This window comes from Hippoglossus hippoglossus, chromosome 7, assembly GCF_009819705.1.
Source record: "Hippoglossus hippoglossus isolate fHipHip1 chromosome 7, fHipHip1.pri, whole genome shotgun sequence".
In the NCBI taxonomy this organism is placed as follows: domain Eukaryota; kingdom Metazoa; phylum Chordata; class Actinopteri; order Pleuronectiformes; family Pleuronectidae; genus Hippoglossus; species Hippoglossus hippoglossus.
In genome coordinates, this window is record NC_047157.1 from 8064819 (window position 1) to 8084921 (window position 20103).

A 20103-nucleotide genomic window follows, 5' to 3' on the forward strand; every position below is an offset into this window, starting at 1 on the left:
CCGATATGAGCCTATTAGTGATGGGGCAACTAAATATGACTAAATATGACTCAAACCATGTTCTCCTGTGGTCGTCACATTGCATTTTAAGTGTCAGTGGGACTCAGTTCTTGTCAGGATTAAAAGACCAGCTCCAGAGTGACTCCAGACTTTGACTCGCTGCTCCAAACATTTTCCAAATACACTCTGCTAGACATGATGCACTTTATCTACATCAAACTGAGATGTATAATGCATACATCTCAGTTCAGGGTGACCAGACTGCATGTGTAATTATACAGATGCATAGATGCTGGGTCTTAGTGGCACCCGCCCCTGTCAATTATCAGGCAGTTGGGAGGAAGAGGGGAGATTATGCATAATTGCCGATGCCGACCATGGCTGTGCCTGGGTGTTTCCTCCTGAGTCAAATCACTGAGACAGAAGGTGATTAGTGGATTTGCCATGCGAGCAGACAAATACTATGTTGCTCAACTGCATACTTGCTGCAGGATTTGGCAGTAGACAGAATGAGTAATGATAATGTCTGCTAAATAAAATCCAAGAATGATTCGACCTGATGAATGGATTTCAAAATAAATCAGGGTTGACAGTAAAATAATGTCTAGAGGCTTTAACAAGTGGTCAGATGAACGTGGAATGTATTTAGGCGTTTTGCACTTATAACTCATAGTTTTTTAATAATATTAAAATATGTCGCCTGGTAAGATTTTTTTTCTGTTTGCGGGAAACAAATATTTCTGAGCCGGCAGAAAATATTACTTTACCTTTTGTGTCAGGATATAATACTGTGGAAAACTGGCAAATCCATTTTGATTGACACTCCACTCTCATGTTACCATCGGGTTCATACAACAGAGGCTTACAGGCAATTAATATTGTATGAAGCTAAACTCAGAGGCGGGGTGGGGGGGTGGGGGGTGGGACACATAATCGTAGTTAGCTCGTCTTGAGCTGTTGTAAGATTCAGTGCGCAAGGGGCAACTGTTGCTAAGGCCCCGTTACCCGGGTAACCGCTGACTGTTTACTCTGGTCTAGTGCGCAGAAGACTGCAGTGGGCTCAACTGCAGACAGGCCGAGTGATTTCAGTCTCTGTCAAGTCCGTCGGTTTGCTGCTTGTCTGCAGATGGACTAGAAGGTTGAGCACACATGGCGGAAAGAGAGTGGACTGAGTAGGTTTTTCATGAAGTCAGACGGTGCACGTGTGTGACACTGGAGTGGCAGGTAAATCCATTTGCTTCCAAATGTAGCTACAACAAGGTCATAGTTCAACTCCTGCTTTCTATCACATTACACTGCATTTGTTTCCAGATGCTACATGTTCTTAACATGACATCTTTAAAAAATGTTATTGCCAAATGTTACATTGGGGAGCAGGTTCCCGGTTTGAATCCTGGGTCAGACAGGGCTTTTCTCTGTGTGTTTGCATGTTCTCCCTCTTCCCACAGTCCAAAGACATGCAGGTTGGGGTTAGATTAATTGGAGAAATTGACTGTAGGTGTGATCATGAGTGTGAATTGTTGTTTGCCTTTGTATGTTGGCCCTGTGATACACTGGCAACCTGTCAAGCGTATACTCTCACGTCTTTCACCCAATTGGCTCCGTCTTCCCCCGCGACCCTCAAAGGATAAGCGGTATAGATAATGGTTGGATGGCTGTTGTAGACAGAATCAGTAACCATGGAGATTGAGGTAATCTGATATGAGCCTTAACAACTAGACTAACACAGTGACAACATCCAATTGTTGTTTAGATATTTCAGTCTGAACCAAGGCATTGAACTGACCCACATTGCCACACAGAGCAATGAGTTCATCATAGTTTAAAAATAATATCATGTATCATCTCATTAATTGTGTACAGCATTATTAATGAAGAGTAAACTGTTACCCTTCCTTTCCACACATCATCAAATCCTCAGTATATTGTGACTAAAGGTAAAACAGATCTCATACCTAATCCCATTTTCTCACACACTAACACAGGTCTACTCTCCTCCCCTGGTGGAACATTTCTAGCCATCACTAACAAGCTGCTCATGTCGTCTGAGTCCTGGGTGGAGTCGTGCACTGAGGGCCGGGGAGACACGGGGCTGGAGAAGAAACAAGATGGAGTGCAGACAGAGGAAGTGGAGGTTCCCTGCCAGGACGACCAGCCTGCAGAGCCGGCAAACCTGAGGCAAGAGGTATGTTCGTCAGTTGAGCACAGTGGAACGCAGGAAGTGACATCAGCGGGTGGACTGGAGCAGGTCCAGAGGGAGGAGATGCAGAGAAAGAAGTTTTCCCACATGAGCGTCAACCGGGAGGGCCGAGCTCGAGGGTCAGGTGTGTGTGGGACATAAATAGAGATTTGTAATTGAGATCCTGTCTAAACTGTGTTATCTGTTTTTACACATAAATATACAAATCTAAACATCTGTAAATCTTCAGAAACCACCTGAAGCTAATGAAAAACTGTTGTAATCCACTGATTTCTTTTTTGTAAATTTGTATTATTCTGCAGTGTATTGTAAGTGTTCAACAATGTCAGTGTATTAACACCATATACTGACATGTACGCGTGATAGAGCTTATGCGAGTGTATAGCTAACTGTATTCCTGCTTGTTTTCTGTGTGTTTGTGTATGTAAAAATAACAGGTGCTGGCTCAGTGCAGCGATGTCTCCGTAGGTCCTCTCCCAGGGGCTTGTCAATTTGCTCCTATCCAGACAAGGACAGAGAGCGGCATCGAGATGAGCCCCGGGGGCCTGGTCCTTTCTTCTTCTTAGGTGGAACCAATGGGGCCGAAATGTAAATAGAAAAATATGAAGTGCTAGATTTTTCACATTAAAAAAAATATCATATGAAAGGTTTTCCTGTGATTGTGATGGAAACCTTAAGAAAGTTGATCATTAATAAAGAGAGACACAGTTAAAACAAATGTCTATGTTATGTGTTCAGTTTAGTTTCAGTTTTTAGTTTCCTCTGTTGTGTGAGCTGAAGTGTGATTGATTTCCTCTGGGGTTTTTCCTTCAGCGTGAGCAGTTACTTTGAGAGCAGAGGGTGGAAGAGGATTTACAACAAGCACAGGGAGGATTTCAAACTCAAGTGGTGTGAAACCAAATCACCAGCCAACTACTGCAACTTTAGAGAAGGTATAAGAGTGCCTAGGACAGAATCTTAATTAATGTGTTTAAATATATCTACTACCCCCATATATCTGTAGCTGAAAAATATATCTGATGTTTCATTCCTCTTTCTATTCCTGCTCTCATTTTGCTTTTGGTAGAAATAGGTGTATGGCCTTTTGTTCACATAAAGAAATCCTCACGTGTTGTTTCCAGGTGAACAGTTGCTCTACCAGATTCCTAACAACAAGGTGCTCACCACTAAGATCGGCCTCCTCAGCAGTCTGCGGGAATATGAGCGAGTCAGCAGCAAAGTCAGCCACGGTCAAGGACTGAGGTGAAGTGTGTCCCTGTCTCCCTGCTGCGTTCGTCTCTCTTATCCAGACACCTTGTATCTATTAAAAGCAGACAGATGTAACCGTCGATTCACAGGACCGACAGTTGTGGCTCAGATCTCTTAGCAACCATCTGGTACCACCATGGAGAGTCGGCTCTGCCTGACTCTGCAAACATTGAAACACGTATCAGCTTGTGATACTATTTAATAAACACAGGCAAATTGCCTAATCAGGAATTAGGTCTACACATCTGAGTCACACAAGCACGGTTTAAAGTTTTTAATATGTCAACTATATAAAGTTCTTCAGTCACTAACACACACCTTTAACACAGGAAATATGACTTAAATACCAAACATTTGTTTGGGTGTTTTTGTTTATAAGCAAGAAGGAGGTAGAGTTGAAAAAAAAATGATGTGACCCAAACTAACAGAACTTTTATGGTGGAATAAAACAAACCAGACACAAATTATTTTTCAAAAGCAGGATATTTCTATATATTTTAAAGGAATAGTTTGACATTTTGAAAAATAGAATCAGATATTAGAGTTGAAATTAGAGACTGACAACATTGTCATGTCTGTATGCTAAATATATAATGTAAGTAAAGAAAACATTTGGGCATCTCTAAAATGATTAATGAGAGATGAGATTAGAGAACAGATTGTGATCAAATTTCCCTAATACCTGAAAATATCAATTTATCAGAAAATTCAGCCAAAAATATGACTGCTGACATTTATTCATTGAAAAATAAACTTGACCTAAACCTGGAAACTGTACATTTGTGTTCATCACCTTGTGTTCATCACCTGTGTGCTGCATATAGTAGAGTGTGTCGGCAATAATAGCAGTGGTTCTGTATATTTTAGCCCATTTATACTTTGAATTTCCTCTGCACATAAACATACTGTAGTGTTATGTTTTTTTCCTACCTTCAGCCAGTCACTGGCTTCCAGTCTTTTAATTACATTACACCTGGGATTTCAAATCACTGGCAACATAACTGTTCAAATTTGTAAAGTAATCTGTAGTAATCTGGTGTATTTAAAAAAAAAAACCTGGCAGGTCTGACTAGACAACTAGCTGAGGACATGTAGACATTCACTCTCCTGGTTGCGTTGTACTTCACAGGAGGCTGAAGATGGAGGAGTTCATTCCCATCACCTACCGCATGGATGTGAGGGAGGAGAGGGAAGCTTTCTTTGCCCAGCAGGAGGGTAAAACACCCAAACACATCCCACCCACATTAACATGCAACACATCCTGATGCAACAACAACACAACACCACTTCAGTTCGATATGTTTTGTTTGAAGACTCCCAATCAAACATGACCTATACTGCATCCAACAATGAAAAGAAGCAGTATGCGCTCAGCAGTGTTAAGACAACAGTTGCCTTGGTGATTGTTTAATCAAGAGGTTGAGGACGTTGGAAAATAATGCACTTCACCTCCCATAAGGCCCTGATAAAATCACCTAGGGAACATGCTGTTTCCATAGAGATGAGTCAGCAGAGGGCAGGGCTGAGACACAAACACAAGGAGAGACGCTCAGCAGGATCTGGATGCAGAGTCCCTGCAGCTCTGATCTGAACTGAGACAAATAATAATACCTTTAAGATTGTAACACGGAAACCTAAAAATGATTTTCATTATATTACAGACTGGTTATTAAATGATTTACCTGATTCTGTGTTGTTTGTAACAACTGATAGCACAGCATTATGACCAGTGGTGTGCAGGTTATGACAAACATGGTTATCACTAAGTAAACAGGAGAAAGATGGACAGGTGGGTTAGATCTCTAAGTGATGGATGAATCTACGGTGGAGAAGAAAGGAGAAAAGTAAAGGAAACAAAAAGAAACAAAAAAACAACACAACCATGAAGGAAATAAATACTGGACACACTAAAATCGCTTGATAATTCTCCTGTTGAGTATTTTCAATATAATATAGCCACTGCCATCATGAAACTTCAGTTGTTACAAGTCCTGCATTCATAAGATTACTGTTATTTGCAAAAGCTATCACTTGATACACACACACACACACACACACACACACACACACACACACACACACACATTCACACAAGATTAAAAATGTCATTACTTTTAATGATATCTGAAATGGCATCACGTAGATGACAATAAAATCATAAAATACTCATTAGACATCGAGTGTCCCCTGTCAGTGTTATTATATAAATATATATATATACTTAATGTTTCACTACTCCATAATGCTAATTTTCAAAGGGGAAGAATTGCATTGTGGGATTTTTACCAGCACAAATGTTGGGAAATAGAGGGTGATTCCACATACGGAATAAAGATTATTCACAGAATAAAAAAATGCTATATTGCTACCTTTTCACAAAAAATACTTTATAACCAAACACAACACAACATTCAAAAATTGTACAGAGCAGAACAGAAAAACCTAAAACAGCACAGATTTAGAGTAGCATTTACCTTTTGTATCTGTGTGACTGTAAGCAGGTGAGGGGAACAACGAGAGTCGCATGTGGATCTGTAAACCGACGGGTCTGAACCAGGGCAGAGGGATCTTTCTGCTGAAGAGCCAGGAGGACTTAGCCGCCCTCAGACTGAAGCTGCAGCACATGGACGACAGTCAGGCCGACAGGAAGCTGCATCACTGCCAGGCTCAGGCTCGCATTGTCCAACAGTGGGTGAACTTAGCTTCAAAATTAAATGAAAAGTTTGGAGAAGTTTTAACAAGCACCGACAGACTCGGAAATTAAATTTAAAATGAAATACAAATCTCCACAATTGCAAATGTGCATGCCACAGAATGTGGATGTACTGTCGTTCTTACTGTCTTGAAGCTAACCTGCCATTGTTGCCCTCAGTTACATCAAGAGTCCTCTCCTCCTAAAGGGGAAGAAGTTTGACGTTCGCTCTTACCTCCTGATCGCCTGCACTGCACCTTACCTGGTCTTCTTTCGCCATGGTTATGTGCGACTGACCTGTGACCTCTACGACCCCAGCTCCAACAACCTCTCTGCCCACCTGACCAATCAGGTACACGCAACGGAACCAAGCGCAAATCAAGAATTTGAGATGATCTGCAGTGATGTTAGATTGAGTCTTTTTTGTAAATCAGGCACTTACAATGTCTTAATGATTCATCCCATCAAAGTAGATTAGAACATGGGCAAAAAACGTTAAGTGGTTATCTGCACTGGAAAAAAAACAGAGTACCAATGTAACTATAGTACTATTGTACTACACTGAGTTCATTTGGGGATTTTGAAAGTTTTCTGTCAGTCATTCACAGTGTGATTTTCTGGGTCGTAATTTCAGGGGACATTATTTCATGTGTTTGGTCTAAAGGATTTCTAATGTTTACACAAAAAAGACTAAATTCATCATGATAATAGTGAATAAAAGCAGCGCTCGCCTCCATTACTTCCAGTCAGGCTGTTTAAATCAAATGCAGTTCTGTCACCATCTATCTCTCTGCCTCTGCTCTGTGTGTCTGTGGTCCCCCTGCTGTCCGTCTCCAGTACATGCAGAAGAAGAACCCCCTGTACAGCCAGCTGAAGGAGGACACCGTGTGGTCCATGGAGAGCTTCAACGCCTACATCAACGACTGCTTTGGGGTTGCCAAGGGTCTGCCCAGGGACTGGGTGCTGGGCATCTTCGCAGTGAGTTGCTGCTGTGTGATGGAGCTCTCAGGGACCAATTACCATTTTAATGATGACTGCTAGTGCTCGCAGCTAATTGAGATTGTGGTTTGGTTTGGGTGATTTCATCGCTGTCTGAGGATGAATCATCCTCTTACTGAAATGAAGTATCACACTGTTTGTTTTTTTAATCCGATGAGTCGTACATTAAACAGCGTGCTGTTTAGTATCAGTGGCACATGTCAGAATAAATCCTCAATCCCTGACAGTGACAGACTTTGAAATGAGTCTGTGCAGTTCTACATAAAACCTGCTGCTGCTTCACAAAGTTAGGATGAGAATCTTCTGCACACACACGCACACACACACACACACACACACACACACACACACACAAAGAAAGACTGATGTCAGCTAATGAAGACAATAACGAAGGCCATTACAATTAATTGAAAGACACTATGTTCACCTAACAAGTGCTCCACAAAATACATATGAATAAAAAACGCCATTAGCCTTAGTTAATAAATGATAACTTTATAAGGGGATATATTATATTATTTTACATCACTGTCAGGCGTAAAGGTTGTTCTGCTGCCCCCAAGTGGCCAAAAAACTATATATTGCAGTTATATCAAGGGGCAACATCCCGGGCTGAGCGATGAGGCCAATACGGAAGTGCAAAAAGCTGCAGTTCACTGGGTGGCCACTTGAGGCTGGCTCCAAGAAGGAGTCAATTCCCATTGACTCCCATGTTAAAAAGCCCGACTTTAGAGCAGAATTAAACCTGTTTACAGCATGGTTCAAAAATCGGTTTTAGTCTCAATCACTTAGTTCTTCCTTCATGACAACTCTGAGGGGGGTGAATTTTTTTCTAACTCACTCGTTTAAATTATATAGAGGTTTGATATTATGAATAATTATCACTTGATGGACAGGTGACGTCACCGTTAGCTCGCGACTCCAGCTCCTAGCCTGTTGCCTGCTCGGCTTCACCTGAGCTAACAGGCTAACAGGCTAACCCCCGTCACCGAACAGGACCTGAGTCTGTGGAGAGGTTTCACTCACATATCGGATGAATAATACGGTTTGATGTTCGGCTTGTTCCCCGGACGGAGAACTTAAAGACGTCTGCGCTCCCGTTTCTGTGGTAAGTAAAGTTTATTTTATGTATGTGTTAGTAGTGATGAGCAGGTATCGGTGTCTCTGTACCTGGCTTGTTAGCTTAGCTCCGCTAGCCTGCAGGCAAGATACCAGCAGTAATGGCGATGCTAACGGGACCGTACGGGAGTTATTACCGACATGAACCGAGACAGGCGACTGTGTGTGTTTGGAGAATAAGCTCCACCACGTAAGATATCTAATGTTATGTAAAGTTGTTTCACTCGCCAACCCATTTGACTTGACTACGTTACACAGATTATTATTCTGCAGAAACAGATTTACTGTGATCAACTGAAACGTGAGTATTTAAAGTCACATCTGCATTTTCAGAGCAGCTGTTTAAAGTAGCATTACGTCTCCTAAAGCTCTTTATTCAGAGTATTGGTGTTGATGTGTTGTAACGTGTTAGTGAAAACTATACCTGTCGGCTACATTCAGTTTTTACATCGTTAATCTTAGGCAGACTTTACTGAATTATTGTGTTAAATAAGTGGACATGCAGAATAATGTATTTTTTTGGTCACATAAATAAATTATAGGAAGTGTAACTTTACTAGAATAGACATTCACATAGAGAACCTGAGGCTGATGTCCACCACCTATTTCCTAAGCTGAAATGATTATGATCTGATGAACTTTGAAGTAATAAACTTTTAATTTTACTATGTAAAAGTCTGTTAAGGAGTTAACCTGGCACATGTATGACTTTACGTATCTGTGTATTTGTGTTGAATGTTCCTCTAGGTGACTCAGACAGCCTGCACCTGTGGATGTCCAACATGAGACACAACTGGAATCCAACCAGACTGAACACTGAGGGTCATCACTTCAACACTGACTCCAGGTACAGACCTGTTTCCATAACTTACAAACAATCAAAGCAAAGTATTGCACATAATACATAATGCATTAAATTATAAATGCAATACTATTAATGTGGAAGAACTCCATACTGTACAATCATTGTCTTGGTAGTGCACTGTTTAATCCAAAACCATATTCAAATACATAGTTGAATATCCACAGAAAATAAGGATACAAACTTTGTTCATAAGTAACACTTCCTCTACAATAATGCCATACTTTTATGTTTCCTGTCAAGCTGGTGCAGGTCGTCCTCATGTTGACCAGCCTGAAGCTGCCGATCTCCACCATGTTGCTGCTGCCACAGTGGATGCTGAGGACATCAGGTGCTGCAGTGCTTCATCTAATGAAAAGAAGAAACTCACTATAAAAGGATGTTTTATGTTGTGTATGTTCCAGCAAAGACTGGTTCTTACAGTTTATTCTGTGTTCAGCAGGTGGAAGCACCACAGATTTCAGACAGAACCAATGTACTGGGCTCTGGGTTTGTACCCTCATGGTTAAATGCACATATTGTAAGTCGCTTTGGATAAAAGCGTCAGCTAAATGAAATGTAATGTACTGAAAGAAATAAAACATTGTACAAATAGATAAAATGTCTTTCTACCTCATCTGTAATATTCAAGGTGATAATCTCCCACAGAGCTGTTGATAACAGTCCACATCAAGTCTCTCCACTTCTCTCAGTGTGAAAACATAATTATATAATAAATATGAGAACCAACAGTGGTGTGTGGAGATTATAATCATATCTAAACTATCTAATTCACTGTAAATTCCATAACAGGCTAAATAAACAAGGTGGCAATAGTAATGGTGGTTATACCAGCATGTATCACAACATTTGTGAAACATAGTTACTATCACATGCAACTTACACATGTAGCGTATTCATATTAACTTATTAACTTATTAAAATCAAGTCACAACCAAACACGACTGTAGTAGTGTAGTTAATTTGCTTCAATCTGTTCATTACACGTGTTAAATAAACGGTACCTTTTATAACAATTACATATTAAAAACCACTTGAGGCATGTAAGCAAATGATTATGATAATAGATAAAGCAATAGGTTTTGTTGTTGTGTAGTTTCAAGTTACTTACCTCTAGTGAGTTCGTTGTAAACATCGCGACCATCCTGAAGCAACAACACCGCAGCGCTAGCCGGTTAGCAGCCGCGGGTAGCATGTAGCCTAGCTCCTTAGCCTGAGCTAACCAGGTAACGTTGAGCTCTGCGGGCGTGGCTCAGCTGTCAGTCTTCACTCGCGCTCCTCCTCTTTGCCCATTTATTGGTTAGCCAGGAACTAGGAGGAGTCAGCACCGGCAAGATGGCGCCGGGTGAACGCCTACTACTAGCCTAATTTTCACTCTTCAGAAACCAACGGGTGACGTCACGGACCCTACGTCCATTATATATACAGTCTATGGTGTGTACACACACATCAAAGAGAAGCAGCTAGTCTGACATCATAGCACCAGGCTTTAGCACCAAGTTCTCTTTGGTGTGTGTGTTCCCTTTGGTGTGTGCTATAATCTCATTTCTGATATCTCCTTTGTCCTAGTTGATCAGTGTATGGTAGGGGTAGTACACGGAGAACAGAGAGAGCACTTCCGACAGGAATAGTACGATTTTTAAAAACTAAGCCAATAAGAGAAGTATTGAAAAACAATATCAGAAACATGAAGATGGACATCGACAGCATTCTGCCCATTGTGACGTCCTTTTTCCAAGGCATGACATCAGAACAATGGAATCTTTCGAAAAAAGGCAAACCTGATGTGGCCACAATGACCATACTCGGAGAGAAACTGCTGGAAATTGTCATTTTGATGACACAATCCATCCTAAAGGATCTTGAGAGCACAGCTGTGCCTGTGTCTGAGAAGAGTGTGATTTGCTCTTTGGGCAACACACTTCCTCAGGTTTTTGCTCAGGCTCTTGACGTTCCAGATGAAATCAATCTTGTAAGTTCAGAGAATTTGACCCAGTTGACTGCTAAAGAGATTGCAGAGTGTGTCAACTCTGTCCTTTCCATGGGCGTGGACAGTGTGAAGGCAACTACTCCTCGTGTCACACCTCCAAAAAGACTACAAGGTATGATTCAACAGGCCGGCAAAATGATCAAGGGACTCATGAGGAATCTGAAACGTATGTGTGCACCTTCTAAGAGCAAAAAGAAGGTCTACCAACTGGTCAATGAAGATGACAGTCAGTCATCATCCTCATCCCAGAAGACAATCTCAGAAGACAGGGAAAGTCTTCTGTCTGCAACATCCACAACTGTCCAGGAGATCATTAAGGAGGAGGTCTCTCAATACACAGAATCTACTAACGTTGAAATATCCGACTATGATTATGATCAGTTGGAATCTGGCTCCACTCTGGAGATTAAGAATGTTGCAGATGACGTTGCTGAGGTGATTGTGGATGAAATCATGTCGCAAAACAAAGATGATCCAGAAACAGCCCAGAGCACACCCTCTCTGAAGAAAGTGTCTGAAAGGATTAGGACAATCGCTGCAAAGCAGTTTGCCCAAGCGTCCATTTGTCGTATTGTGGGCAGACTGAATAACAAGTACTTTGACAGCCTTTACAACCCGGCCTTTGACAAGGTTTTGGGTAGGCAGTCAATGCAATCTGTTACGAGTGATATTGACGCTCTGCTTCCAACAGCAGTTGGTGAGATACAGCAGGGGCAGAATGGGTCTCAATGGATGGATGATATTTTCAGTGGTGAAACCCTCGAGTTAACCAACGAGCTGAATAATATCCTCAGCAATCACATAGATAGGATGAGATTTAAGATGACCTCAAGACCAAAAGCCTCACAACCACGGTGCACAAGCATAACGGTTTGTCCGCCACGTGCTATAATATCAGCTGACATCCTTGCCATTGTGTGGTGTTTCCTTGGAGTAATGAGGTGGTGGCTTCACACACAGTCAGAAACTCTCACTTCCACGGTGATAACACATAGTTTAGAAAAAGCTGTGTCAGAGGGCCCGATCGGTGGGGCCAGTCTGCCTTCGGCACCTGGTAACGGGTCTGGCTCAGAAAGCAAGGTGACCACTCCTGAATTCAGTGAAGAATACAGAGAAGAGCAAGAACCAACAGTGGAAGGAAGGAAATTACCCATCAGGATAATTGTTCTGAAGCTGGTTTCGAGGATCTTTGCTAAAGCAAAGTTGTCGAACACTCTCAGATCACCAAACACCATCATCGAGCGTCTACTCGAAAACATATGGGTCGAAATCAAGGATGACGATTTTGAGATCACCCCAAAAATGATGAAACAACTTGACAAAGCCGTTTTCAAAAAAATCTGCAAAAAGTGGCACGGGGTTGTAAGTGTGCTGTTAGAATTGGAAATGGAAGACCCAACACTGGACAAATATATTGTCTCTGTCGTCAAAGATCTGCTTGTGACACCACCATCAAGATCCAGCGCCATCAGCAGGTTCTTCTCCAGACTGTGCAACGCCTTCTCCAAACCTTTTTAATCAAGAATCTTGTTACCAGATTACCAGAATGAAAGTGTGTAACTTGGATAAGTTTTAGTCTTTAGTCCCCCACAGATTCCCATTTCCATTTTAATTGTCGTTGCCTGCGACATTTGAAGGCTTTTGAACAAAGATTTTCAGCAAAGTGACTCTTTCTCCACAGCAGATGTTAAAAAATGAATGTGTGTTTTTGATTGCCCAAAGGCAGCTCCTTGCCGAGTCCTTGCAGAGTGATCACAGTACAGTTCCTCCGGCTGCAGCAATAAAATCTGTACCCTAATGACAAATTATGAGAGGACTTTTAAAGGGGTGAAGAAGAAATGTAAAGTAAAACCCTCCAGCTTGTCTTACTGTGAACATGCGTGGTTTTGACAGATGTTATAATGATGATGCAGTTTGCACATGTTCTGGTGTTTACTGCGGCCGTTGAATGTTGAATAAAGTTTAACAACGATAGTTTCCGTCATTTTATGTACTTTTTTATGCACCCAGGTGCTGCAGCTGAAGGAGAACAACTGCACGGTCTGATTGCAGCTGACTCGCTCCCACAATATTTTAAGGTCATGTGACATGGTGATGTTTTGCAGCGCTGGTAAAAGTCAGACAAAATTTCTAACCAGCATGCATCACGTTAAATCAGTGCGGTGCAGAGTCACATGAAGTCAAAAGAACCCATGGCTTCCCAAGGTAGCTACCGCTGCTATAGCAACAGTCAATATTTGGGGGCGTGGCTTGTTGGAAAGCCTGGTGCTATGATGTCAGACTAGCTGCTTAGTTATCTTGGATGTGTGTGTTCTCTTTGACGCAACAGTGTTCTCTCTGGTGTGTACACACACATCAAAGAGAACTAAGCAGCTAGTCTGACATCATAGCACCAGGCTTTAGCACCAAGTTCTCTTTGGTGTGTGTGTTCCCTTTGGTGTGTGCTATAATCTCATTTCTGATATCTCCTTTGTCCTAGTTGATCAGTGTATGGTAGGGGTAGTACACGGAGAACAGAGAGAGCACTTCCGACAGGAATAGTACGATTTTTAAAAACTAAGCCAATAAGAGAAGTATTGAAAAACAATATCAGAAACATGAAGATGGACATCGACAGCATTCTGCCCATTGTGACGTCCTTTTTCCAAGGCATGACATCAGAACAATGGAATCTTTCGAAAAAAGGCAAACCTGATGTGGCCACAATGACCATACTCGGAGAGAAACTGCTGGAAATTGTCATTTTGATGACACAATCCATCCTAAAGGATCTTGAGAGCACAGCTGTGCCTGTGTCTGAGAAGAGTGTGATTTGCTCTTTGGGCAACACACTTCCTCAGGTTTTTGCTCAGGCTCTTGACGTTCCAGATGAAATCAATCTTGTAAGTTCAGAGAATTTGACCCAGTTGACTGCTAAAGAGATTGCAGAGTGTGTCAACTCTGTCCTTTCCATGGGCGTGGACAGTGTGAAGGCAACTACTCCTCGTGTCACACCTCCAAAAAGACTACAAGGTATGATTCAACAGGCCGGCAAAATGATCAAGGGACTCATGAGGAATCTGAAACGTATGTGTGCACCTTCTAAGAGCAAAAAGAAGGTCTACCAACTGGTCAATGAAGATGACAGTCAGTCATCATCCTCATCCCAGAAGACAATCTCAGAAGACAGGGAAAGTCTTCTGTCTGCAACATCCACAACTGTCCAGGAGATCATTAAGGAGGAGGTCTCTCAATACACAGAATCTACTAACGTTGAAATATCCGACTATGATTATGATCAGTTGGAATCTGGCTCCACTCTGGAGATTAAGAATGTTGCAGATGACGTTGCTGAGGTGATTGTGGATGAAATCATGTCGCAAAACAAAGATGATCCAGAAACAGCCCAGAGCACACCCTCTCTGAAGAAAGTGTCTGAAAGGATTAGGACAATCGCTGCAAAGCAGTTTGCCCAAGCGTCCATTTGTCGTATTGTGGGCAGACTGAATAACAAGTACTTTGACAGCCTTTACAACCCGGCCTTTGACAAGGTTTTGGGTAGGCAGTCAATGCAATCTGTTACGAGTGATATTGACGCTCTGCTTCCAACAGCAGTTGGTGAGATACAGCAGGGGCAGAATGGGTCTCAATGGATGGATGATATTTTCAGTGGTGAAACCCTCGAGTTAACCAACGAGCTGAATAATATCCTCAGCAATCACATAGATAGGATGAGATTTAAGATGACCTCACGACCAAAAGCCTCACAACCACGGTGCACAAGCATAACGGTTTGTCCGCCACGTGCTATAATATCAGCTGACATCCTTGCCATTGTGTGGTGTTTCCTTGGAGTAATGAGGTGGTGGCTTCACACACAGTCAGAAACTCTCACTTCCACGGTGATAACACATAGTTTAGAAAAAGCTGTGTCAGAGGGCCCGATCGGTGGGGCCAGTCTGCCTTCGGCACCTGGTAACGGGTCTGGCTCAGAAAGCAAGGTGACCACTCCTGAATTCAGTGAAGAATACAGAGAAGAGCAAGAACCAACAGTGGAAGGAAGGAAATTACCCATCAGGATAATTGTTCTGAAGCTGGTTTCGAGGATCTTTGCTAAAGCAAAGTTGTCGAACACTCTCAGATCACCAAACACCATCATCGAGCGTCTACTCGAAAACATATGGGTCGAAATCAAGGATGACGATTTTGAGATCACCCCAAAAATGATGAAACAACTTGACAAAGCCGTTTTCAAAAAAATCTGCAAAAAGTGGCACGGGGTTGTAAGTGTGCTGTTAGAATTGGAAATGGAAGACCCAACACTGGACAAATATATTGTCTCTGTCGTCAAAGATCTGCTTGTGACACCACCATCAAGATCCAGCGCCATCAGCAGGTTCTTCTCCAGACTGTGCAACGCCTTCTCCAAACCTTTTTAATCAAGAATCTTGTTACCAGATTACCAGAATGAAAGTGTGTAACTTGGATAAGTTTTAGTCTTTAGTCCCCCACAGATTCCCATTTCCATTTTAATTGTCGTTGCCTGCGACATTTGAAGGCTTTTGAACAAAGATTTTCAGCAAAGTGACTCTTTCTCCACAGCAGATGTTAAAAAATGAATGTGTGTTTTTGATTGCCCAAAGGCAGCTCCTTGCCGAGTCCTTGCAGAGTGATCACAGTACAGTTCCTCCGGCTGCAGCAATAAAATCTGTACCCTAATGACAAATTATGAGAGGACTTTTAAAGGGGTGAAGAAGAAATGTAAAGTAAAACCCCCCAGCTTGTCTTACTGTGAACATGCGTGGTTTTGACAGATGTTATAATGATGATGCAGTTTGCACATGTTCTGGTGTTTACTGCGGCCGTTGAATGTTGAATAAAGTTTAACAACGATAGTTTCCGTCATTTTATGTACTTTTTTATGCACCCAGGTGCTGCAGCTGAAGGAGAACAACTGCACGGTCTGATTGCAGCTGACTCGCTCCCACAATATTTTAAGGTCATGTGACATGGTGATGTTTTGCAGCGCTGGTAAAAGTCAGACAAAATTTCTAACCAGCATGCATCACGTTAAATCAGTGCGGTGCAGAGTCACATGAAGTCAAAAGAACCCATGGCTTCCCAAGGTAGCTACCGCTGCTATAGCAACAGTCAATATTTGGGGGCGTGGCTTGTTGGAAAGCCTGGTGCTATGATGTCAGACTAGCTGCTTAGTTATCTTGGATGTGTGTGTTCTCTTTGACGCAACAGTGTTCTCTCTGGTGTGTACCTATGAGTTATATTAACACGAGTCCAGTCATGTGAGTCTTTAAAAAAGACCCGCCAAATAAATGAAGAAATGCAACATTTCAAATATGAAGCTGTAGATCTCCAAAATGGCCGCTATGCTGTGTGTCTCTGTGAAGCCTAATGAACAATGGCTTGACTGTTTTCTTCCTCCCCATGCATCAGAAGCACATGCAGCGGATCATGACTCAGTGTTTCTTTGCAGTCAAATCCAAGTTAGACTGCCGTCTGGGTTTCTTTGACTTGATTGGCTGCGACTTCATGGTCGACGAGGACTTCAAGGTGGGTGAGGAGGTGCTGGTAAATGTCCAAACGGGGGTCAGTGTCCAACATGTGTCTTAATGATGTCTCCATGTGGTGCTAACAGGTGTGGCTGTTGGAAATGAATTGTAATCCAGCTCTGCACACAAACTGTGAGGTGCTGAGGGAGGTGATACCCAGCGCAGTCGTGGAGATGCTGGGTGAGCTCAGACCTAACGTCATCACCAGAAACTCACGTGTAGCAGATAGCCATGTTGTTACCAGCCCGAGTCTTGCAGACCTGCCTTATGGCCTCCTGAGCACAGCCTGCTCAGGTGTGCTGCACCTCTCACCAGGTCTGCGGTCAGAAAGTCAAAATATTCTCCTTTCCTAACCACTATTCCTTCAACCCGATGGAATATGTCAGACGAACCAGTGTGCAGAGAAAACCTAAGTTTATTTACGACATAAAATATGTACTCACTTTATGGTGAAGTGACAAATAATTCTGGTTTCCTGTCAAAAACAGAATGGCACCTGGTAATAAAAGATGTTTTCAGTTTACAGAGGAAACATCTAATAATTGAACCATATTCACAGGAAGCATTAACAAAATAGATTTTTTTGAAAATGAAAACAAAAGGATCGAAACATTATAATAATATAATAACATGAGGAATATACGTTACACAAGTAAACTTGTAAAATTGTTAGTTTCATGTATTCCACAAGAGGGATTGGAATGACTTTATTATTTAGTATTGCTGATGATATTGTGACATAGAATTTCAGTGTGCTTGTTGTTCACTGTGAGTCCTGACTGGACAGATGCCACAGAGAAGAAATCAGGAGCTTAGATAATCTGGAACTGGATCGTGTCAGGAGAATGAAACAGTTGTTCTCTTTTTATATATTTACGTGGGTCTGTCCAGGTGCAACTATGATGCTTTAAATGTTGCTGCTGCAATGAATTGTGGGATGGCATTTCCTCCTTTCCTTTCTTAAAGGATAGTCCAGTGTCTCCTATTCTAATGGAGATAAGATAGGAAGCATTGATTACCTAATCATTTAGAGAATTCAAACAGCTCTTTTCATGGCAGCCACTGAAATACTTCAGTTATTTCATTCAGGTTCCTAAGCAAAATTGACTATTCGAACACACCCCTGGTCTCAGCTCTTATACGTTTAAATATCCTGAAACAAAGAATACACAACCAAAACACAAGGAAAAGATAGAGACCCCCCTTGAGGCCATCACAAAGTCAACCGAAGACAGCCTCATTATTTCATTGTTTGCATGACACAGTCACAGTTCCTTTAATCAACGTTACATTTTTCTAATTTGTGTATCGGTTAACAGTTTTTTCTTTTATTTGCTGTGATGCTTTTCTCTAGATTTAACTCTGGAGATCTTCAACAAGTGTCGTCTCAGGCAGAGAATCCTTCCTTTGGCCAGCCAGAGAGAGTTTGTGCTTCTCTACAACGGAGTTTTTCCTCCTGATTCAAGGCCGGCCTGCAACAAGAACGACACAAACAGTGAAACCCTCCAGAAAACCACCAACAAGACACAAAAGGCTGAACCCAGAAGGTGCAAGTCAGGATTGGAGGGTAAAAATGTCTCCGAGAGTGGTGCAGGACGGGGCAGTTCAAAGTCCGGCCATCATCCTACCTCCTCCTCATCATCAGCGCAGAGAGCTTCACATCCACACAGCAGCAACTACAGCACACAGAGTGTCAGGAGTAAAACCCTGAAGCCTCAGCTCCAGCTCAAGCTCAGCAAATGTACTCTGCATCACCATTTGAAGGCCACAGGTGACGTGAAGACGCAGGTCATCATGTCACCGTCATCATCAGAGCTAATTGAAGGGGTCTCCGTCTGCGGCTCTCAGAAAACAACACAGTGTGCTCCTCTATCTGGACTTCCTGAGTGTGTAAACAAATGTGAAAGAGGAGAGGAACCCGGTGAAGAGAAGCTTGGAGAGGATACAAAGAGTTTAGTGTTAGAATGAAAAGAGGAAGTGTGAAACATAAATGCAAATAGCAGTGATCCAAACAGCTAAAAACAATTGACACCTCGCCCACATGGTGCTTTTATTTTCAGAGAAATGCCAAGAAATGCTTACTGTGACAATAAAGAAACAAATTTTGTCTTCAATACGTTTATTTTTTTTTGTAGGGACTACGCCATAAAGACTTTAATTCAACTTTAATTCAACTTTAATTCAACTTTAAACTGGAAAAGCCGTGGAGAGATTACCTCCAAGGTGCCGAGGGCCAACAGTCCCCTTAAATTCAAGCTGCAACAAATTTTACACACTTATAGATATTAGTTTCCTGATTTTTTCATGTAGATCCATGAATTATTCCCTGGTCAATTGGTGAAAACACCCCCCAAAAAACCTGCTCTATCTCACAATGTTAAATAACGTGAAAATAAATCTTAGATAATTGGGATCTGCACCAAAATGTAATGGGTTCTTTCCTAATGTATACAATGTGATTCCACAAAGTTTTGTGGTAATGTGTACAGTAGTTTTTGTGTAACGCTGCTCACAATCAAACAAACTAGAATGGCATCAGTGGAGCACAAACCTCCTCCAAGCCCACAGTCCTCTAATGAAACCACATTTAAAGGTCCAGTGTGTAAGATTTAGGTGAAAGGGATCTATTGACAGAAATTTAATATAAAACATCCTAGTGAGTGTTTTTCATCTAAATTATACAAATTGTTGTTTTATTTATCCTAGAATGGGCCCTTTATATTTAAATACTTAATATTTACATCGGGAGCAGGTCCTCTCTATGGAGGCCACCATGTTTCTTGTAGTAGCCCAGACTGGAAAAACTAAACACCCTTTGAGTTTTTATGAAAACTGAAGGTTACCACAGGTTCTCTTTCATGTTTGGAAGGGGAGGATGAGGTGAGGGGTGTTCAGCTGCCACATGCAACTTCACCACTTTATGTCACTAAATTCTACACAATGCAACTTTAAACTCATTACATCCAGAGTTTTATTTGGATCTTCACCGAGTTACACACACTCATAAATATCAGTTATAACAATTTCTTGATCTGCACCCTTATCTGGATCCACAATAAAATTGAATGGCTTCTTTCGTAATCCATAGAGTACCTTCCGTTTCGTGATAATCCATCCAGTAGATTTTGTGTAATCATGCTAACTAACAGACAAACAAACAAACACATATTTTAAAAAAATGACCTCCTCGGCAGAGGTAAAAAGGCTTTTCTTCCCGTATTTATTTTCTGTAACTGAACCACATGACCAACAGCATCAAAAGGAAAAAAACATCCGTCATGTTGCATCAAGCTTGTGTCACTTCCAGACACAGGAGAACAGCAGCTCACTCAGACATGGTTTTGTACAAACCCTCCCACCGTCTAATTCTAACCAGTAAGATCAACGTGAGGCTCCGCTCTGCAGTTGTTGTGCCTTGTTGTTTTGACTGCAGCCGTTTACCTCTTA

General features: G+C 41.8%; 1 protein-coding gene across 6 annotated transcripts in view; it reads left to right on the forward strand.

Moving 5' to 3' along the window:
• Positions 1–18945, forward strand: part of ttll10 (tubulin tyrosine ligase-like family, member 10) — a 31629-nt gene extending 12684 nt beyond the window's left edge. Inside the window, exons 1-12 of one of the 6 annotated variants that reach the window (XM_034591045.1) lie at positions 1005–1224; positions 1986–2324; positions 2638–2788; positions 3014–3132; positions 3322–3442; positions 4578–4663; positions 5947–6136; positions 6321–6492; positions 6978–7118; positions 16541–16657; positions 16743–16836; positions 18011–18945. In XM_034591045.1, the coding sequence (XP_034446936.1) occupies positions 2039–2324; positions 2638–2788; positions 3014–3132; positions 3322–3442; positions 4578–4663; positions 5947–6136; positions 6321–6492; positions 6978–7118; positions 16541–16657; positions 16743–16836; positions 18011–18624 (2091 nt within the window). In that variant the 5' untranslated portion in view covers positions 1005–1224; positions 1986–2038 and the 3' untranslated portion in view covers positions 18625–18945. Of the gene's footprint in view, positions 1–1004; positions 1225–1985; positions 2325–2637; positions 2789–3013; positions 3133–3321; positions 3443–4577; positions 4664–5946; positions 6137–6320; positions 6493–6977; positions 7119–16540; positions 16658–16742; positions 16837–18010 lie in introns of those variants that run through there. The other 5 variants (XM_034591051.1, XM_034591048.1, XM_034591050.1 and 2 more) reach the window with 5 other exon arrangements.
• The last annotated feature ends 1158 nt before the right edge of the window (positions 18946–20103 follow it).